Genomic DNA, 6,795 nt, shown 5'->3' with positions numbered 1-6,795 from the left:
AAAAAAAAAAAAAAAAAAAGAATATGGAAGATGGACTGGCAAAAGATTTCAGCAGGTAAAGGCACTTGCTGCCCTGGCAACCTGAATTTGATCCTGGAGCCCATGCTTAGATGGAAGGAAGAAAAACAACCCCACAAACATCATGCAGCCTAGTGGTTTTCAACCTTCCTATTACTGTAACCCTTTAATACAATTTGTCATGATGTAGTGAACCCCAACCATAAAATTATCTTCATTGCTACTTCATAACTGTAATTTGCTACTGTTAATGAATCATAATGTAAATATCTTGTGTTTTCCAATGGTCTTGGGTGACTGTGAACAGGGTGAGAAATACTGATATAGACACATATACACATACAATAATAATTATTTTAGAAATAACATGGAAGATTATCTTACTTGCATTTTATTTCTTATTCAGGTGTATGCAGTTATATGTATTATATATATGTATGGCTATATGTATATATATGTGTGTGTGTGTGTATATTTATTTTGTTTTTCAGGTTTTGTTTTTTTTTTTTTTTCCAAGATAGGGTTTCTCTGTGTAGCCCTGGCTGTCCTGGAACTCTGTAGACCAGGCTGGCCTCAAACTCAGAAATCTGCCTGCCTCTGCCTCCCAAGTGCTGGTATTAAAGGCGTGCAGGAGCACGCCCGGCTTTGTTTTGTTTTTTGAGACAGGGTTTCTTTGTGAAGATCTGGTTGTCTTAGAACTTTCTGGCATAAACTATATTTTATAGTTTGAATATGCATTATAAGCAAAGGGTTCTGACTGAAAATGTTTTATATTGAAGAAAAAGCTTTAGTTATCCTGTTTTGTTTTGTTTTTTTTCCAAATAATTCAGTTCTCTAACCATTTTCATTTGTGAGGCAGATACTCTACCACTGGGGTATAGTCCAGATCCTACAGAGTTCAGCTAGCTAGTTTCCTTTATTTATATTTACTTATTTGTTTATGTGTGTGTGTGCGCGTGTGTTATATTTATTTTTTTAGGCAAGCTTTCAGTAGCCTAGGCTGAACCCAGATTTGCTAGGTTATAGATCTACATAGCTTAATAGAAAGAACTGTAGAAGTTGGGTTGGGGGAACAGCAAAAATTTCAGCACCTAGGAAGCAGAAACAAGTGATTTCTATGAGTTCATGACCAACTTGGTGTACATAGTAAATTCTAGGAGAGCCAGGACTATGTAGAGAGACGTTATTATTATTATTATTAATTTTATTTATTTACATTTCAAAGTTATCTCCCTTCCTGATTTCCTCTCCCAACCCCCCCCCCCCATCCCATTCACGCACACACTTGCAGAAGAACACAACATGTAGGATGGCATGGGTCTCAAAATTACATATAAAGAGTAATTTGATTATTCCTTTAGAAAAATTTTGTTTAAACTAACACTTGTATCCATTAATTGAAGAAGAAAAAACATGCTGGTGCTTTTCAAATCTATTTTTTTTTAAATTTTATTCAGTTTATCAAAATCCAATTATTAGCTTCTGTGTTAATGTATTGTTCCTTATTTTATGTTCATTTTAAAAAATGCAGCTGTTCCTTTTCCCCCAACTCATCGACTGACATCTGAAGAAGTGTTTGATATGGATGGGATACCCAGGGTTGATGTTCTGAAGAACCACTTGGTAAAAGAAGGGCGGGTGGATGAAGAAATTGCACTAAGAATTATCAATGAGGGTGCTGCCATACTTCGGCGGGAGAAAACCATGATAGAAGTAGAGGCTCCAATTACAGGTAAACTTACTTTTGTTTTGGATGTTATTAAACCAGTATTTAGTTGATTGGAGAGAAATCTGTTTACCTTTGAATCACGTAGTTACTGATTAATACTGTATGGACATTGTCTTGATTTTTACAAATTTCTATATTTATACAAAACTAGTCTAGGATGCTTTTATGAAGGTTTCATCAGTTGTATTGGCCATACTTAGGTTTGATTTAACACTTACTTTGCTCTTAATTACTAGTGGCAAATTGTATTAGATACCTATGGTGATCATTTGAAGGTCATTGAAAAATACTGAGTTAAAATGGGGGTTGATTGCCAAAGTTATAATCTTGTCATCTTTAGATTCTAAAAGAGATTTACAAATTTAGATGAAAAATTCACTACTGACACAAATCTTGTTACTTCTGTTACATCTTGTTTTAGATCTTGAGCATATGAGCATTTGGTTAGATAGAATCCCTATGATGACTCTTCATAGGCCACTCCAGATATTTCTTGATAGCATTTATACTATCTCATGTTACAGTAGTTAGAGTTTAAGTGATATTTGTTAATTTAGAGGCTTTTTTTCATATCTAATAATCTTCTTGTTTCAGTGTGTGGTGACATCCATGGCCAATTTTTTGATCTGATGAAACTTTTTGAAGTAGGAGGATCACCTGCTAATACACGATACCTTTTTCTTGGTGATTATGTGGACAGAGGTTATTTTAGTATAGAGGTAATAATCATATCTGTCATTTGATTTGCTATTGTTAATAAAGATTATTCTATTAATTCCTAGTATAGTAAGTTTTAAAAAATACTTGTATTGGGTTCTTTTTAATACCTCTGTATATTCTGAAATATGTAGGAAAAGCTATTACTTACTTTTTTTTCAGACCATCCAATTAGTTTTCTTTGTGTCATTTCCTATAGTTACAATTGTTTTTCTCCCAGTGGAAATGAGCAGATTGAGATCTTTATTTTCTTGTTATCTCATGCCTTATGAGCTAATGATGGTCATTTCTTTCTTTACCTTCCTTGCCACTAAGGGCATTAAACCATGAAAAACATGATATTTTCTTTAAGTGAAGTATTTTATGATTATTTTATTGCTTAAACCCTTGATCTATCTCATTATGATGTTATTAAGACCTAAGAATATCTGAAACTTAATATTTTTAAACTTAAGAGGCATTAAAATGACCTATTGTTTGTTACTTGATTTGGTGATTTCTTTTTGTTCCTTTCCTTTTTAATTGTATGAAGTATGAAAAATATGGAATGGCCTGTATTTTCTAACATGTATCTCTTCTTTCTTTAAATGAAAAATGGGACCATATGAAAACACTTTTCTCTATTGGTCCTCACATATCTATACACTGTTATGTCTTTATAAACTCGTAAATACAAATCTAGAGTCATTTTAATAGCTGCACTGTCTTGCATTGAATAAACAAGCAATAACTTGTTAGACACAGAAGGTTCCCAAGTCTTTTTACTCATTACGAAGATAAATTATTGGGACATCATAGTATTTACCCTATTATTTCTATAGGACAGATTTGTACAGGTAGACTTGTCTTAGTCAAAGCTCTGTCAGTCTATAATTTATGTTACACATTTAATATATTCCAACCAGGTTTAACCATTAACAGATACTGATTATTTTAGTCCTCACAACATTGTGATGAGGTAAGTACTGTTATTTTATCCATTCAGTACACAAGGAAACTAAGAATTGAAGTTAAAGTAACTTGGCCAAAGTTACATAGTAATTGGCATGTCAAGCAGTCTGACCCTAAGCTTCTGCTTTTATCGTATGTGCTAATGGGTATTGAGGTCTTCTTATCTAGCAAACTTTGGTTCTACTTAGTGTTATATGTATCCACTTCTAAGGATTTCCCAGTGTACTGTACTTCTCAGTAAGGAATTTGGGAATGTGTCCATTCCTTCCCTTAGAAATTTTATTATCCTAGTTTGTTGTTCTTCCCATTCATAATTTTATTATTAAACCTTTTAATCTTTTCTGAATTACTCCAAGGTTTTAAGAAAAATTAGAAAATGGTACTGCCTAACAAAGAATTTAGTGTAATTAACAAAATCAGAAGGTAAAACTTAGTTGTTACTGAGCACATCGGTGTGTATGTACTCATTTAAAGTTATTTTGTAGCTTAGTTAATAGTAGACTTAATACTACAAAAAGAAGATAAAATATCAGAAACAAGTACAGTTTAGTTTTAGTATTTATTGGTTTCATTGCTTTTTTTTTTTAAATAAAATTAAGGTCTAAATAGTTATGCCTGTCAATGGACTTAGTTAAAATAAATTTTCTTTTTGTATTATATAAACATTCATTTCTACATGAAATAGCTCCCTTTTTCTTAAAATAATAATAAACTGTTAGTCTTTTATATTAAATCTAGAGAAATCCATGTATACAAAAGGCCGTTTCAGTTTTTATATTGTAAAAATTGCATTTTCTTTGAATTAAATTAGATCAGTAGTTTTCAACCTTAATGTTGTGACCCATTAATATGGTTCTTCATGTTGTGATGATGTCCAACAATAAAATTATTTTTGTTGCTACTTTGTAACTGTAATTTTGCTACTGTTATAAATCATAATGTAAATATCTGTGTTTTCTGATGGTCTTAGGGCTACCCTGTGAAAGGGTGGTTTGACCTCCAAAGCGTCACTACTCTCAGGTTGAGAACCACTGGATTAGATCATAAATACCTGCTTTATGTAAGAATTCATTTGTAACCAACAAAGCAAACATGAAACCATGAAACGTGGCCCTTGTTTTAGGTAGTGTGACACAGTGCTTAAGATGAAAGAAGAAAGGATCAAACCTGTTTCTAACCTATAGGTGCTTTGTAAATTTGGATAGGTTACTTAACTTATTGTTTTAACTTCTTTATATATAAAATAGAGATAATGATCATTGTTTTTTGACCTTTTGGCAAAGATAATGTGGGAATGCTAGTAAATACTTCATAGTTTGAGGAATAAAAGAAACACTTTTTGTTACTGAAAAATTGTAAGGCATTCTAGTGTTCAGCGTATTGTAAGTGCTCTATAGATAGTGGCTGCCGTTATTTTTTGCATTATTATCTTTACTTACTAATATACTTAAGGAAAGAAGCCATTTTGTTAGGCTATATTAAACAATCTGTAAATGTAAAGTAATTAGATTAATTTATTGATTCAGCAAGTATTCATTCCTCTTCTATTTGCTAGATAGCTTTTCTAGGAGAGTCAAAAGTGTGATTTCATGAAGCTTCTATTAAGGAATAAAGGGCAATAATAAAGAGTAGTAGAATTTTTAAGTATAATATAGTTAGAAGAAAAGAAGCAAATATTAACTTAGTTAAATATAAGGAAAGTTCATTGGAAACATTTTTTTTTCAGTGTGTCTTATATTTATGGGTCTTGAAGATTCTATACCCAAGCACATTATTCCTTCTGAGAGGCAACCATGAATGCAGACACCTTACTGAATATTTTACCTTTAAGCAGGAATGTAAGTACCTTTAGGGGAAATACTTCTAGTTCCTTGGTGTTCCTTTGGGATGGCATGAATAGTAAGAGATACGAAAACTTTACAGTGCAACACTTAAAAACACATTCCATGATAACCAGTGTATACTTTTGAGAAAAAAATTGTTAAGGTCTTTCAAGTTTATTTTCTATTAAATTTTATAGATGTAGCTATGAATAGTTTGGCTTTTTTTTTAAGTGATGTGATAATTTTATGTATTTGTAAAGCATGTATAGTTTTAATGTTAACATTATTTTTCCTAGTAGGAAAAAAACAAGGCCAAAGGGGTAGTGGTGGTCTTATTGTTCCATAACAGATTTAAGAAATCTTTATGCTTATGAGTATTTTTCCTTGAATGTATGTGCACCACATGTATATGTGGAGGTTAGAAGAGTACCCAGGAACCAGAAGTACAGATAGTTTTGAGCTGTCATGTGGATGCTTGGAATTAAACTCGGGTTCTCTGCAAGAACAGTCAGTGCTCTTAATCTCTGAGCTGTTTCTCTAGTCCTCCATTGCAAATTTTTATGTCTCAATTTTGAGGCATCCGAAAAAATGTATTTATCTTTATTTATCTTTTCATCTTTATAGATCATTTCAAAAATAACTATTAATTGAACTCAATTTTTTCCTTTAGATTTACTTTTGTTATTTTAAACTATGTATGTATGTGAGTATGGATGTGTACACATGTGTAGGTACAGGTATAGGCCAGAGGCGTGAGTTACTTAATATGAGTGTTGGTAACTAAACTTAGGTATTCTGGAAGAACAAGGGCACTTAACCATTGAGCCATTTTCCAGGCCTGAACTGAAATTCTTAACCTATAACTTTTATCCCTTTTTTTTCTTTCAACTAAAGCAGTAATAATCTATAAGCAACTATATGATATAGAGCATTGTTGGCCTTTTTCACACCTAAACTTGGGCTGATTCAATTAATATCTGCAACAATATTAAGTCTTTGAATTAAGTTCTAAAAATAGGAATTTAATTCTATGGTGTTAGAGGGACCAAATACAAAAGTATGTAGATGCATAAGTCTCATAAAATTTTGTAATATTTGTTTATAATGTTCATGGCCTCTCAAATACCTTAAAATATCTCTAGGACATCTTTAATACATAATATAGCATAAATGCTATGAAAATGACTAAACTTACTATATTGTTTAGTAAATATTGACAAGGGAACAGATAAGTTTATGTGTTTATTATGAAGGCATTTTTTTTCCTGAATAATTTTGAGCAGAGGTTGGCTTAGTTCACAGATAAAAGAACCTATAATACAGAGAACTGATTATAATTTTAAAATTGATGGGGCATGGTGGCACATGTCTTTAATCTTCACCCTCAGGAGGAATACGTAAGTGATCTCTATGTGTTTGAGGCCAGCCTCATCTATATACTGAGTTCCAGGGCTGCATACTGAGACCCTGTCTATAAAAATGGAGAAAGATTGAGTAAGGGACATAAAGACAAAGAAGAAACCGCATTGAATATTACAGATACAATCATCTAAGTTC

At 32.0% G+C, this 6,795-nt stretch overlaps 1 protein-coding gene across 5 annotated transcripts in view; it reads left to right on the top strand.

Moving 5' to 3' along the window:
* The window catches only part of Ppp3cb (protein phosphatase 3 catalytic subunit beta), a 50,415-nt gene that overhangs the window by 15,900 nt on the left and 27,720 nt on the right, over window positions 1–6,795 (top strand). For 4 of the 5 annotated variants that reach the window (XM_021181407.2, XM_021181405.2, XM_021181404.2 and 1 more), the window contains exons 2-4: window positions 1,550–1,750; window positions 2,342–2,466; window positions 5,142–5,253. In XM_021181407.2, coding sequence (XP_021037066.1) covers window positions 1,550–1,750; window positions 2,342–2,466; window positions 5,142–5,253 — 438 coding nt within the window. Of the gene's footprint in view, window positions 1–1,549; window positions 1,751–2,341; window positions 2,467–5,141; window positions 5,254–6,795 lie in introns of those variants that run through there. The other variant, XM_029468832.1, reaches the window with a different exon arrangement.

Source organism: Mus caroli, chromosome 14, assembly GCF_900094665.2.
Source record: "Mus caroli chromosome 14, CAROLI_EIJ_v1.1, whole genome shotgun sequence".
Taxonomy (NCBI): domain Eukaryota; kingdom Metazoa; phylum Chordata; class Mammalia; order Rodentia; family Muridae; genus Mus; species Mus caroli.
Note: the sequence above shows the minus strand (reverse complement) of the source record. Positions and strands in the feature narration are given on the sequence as shown.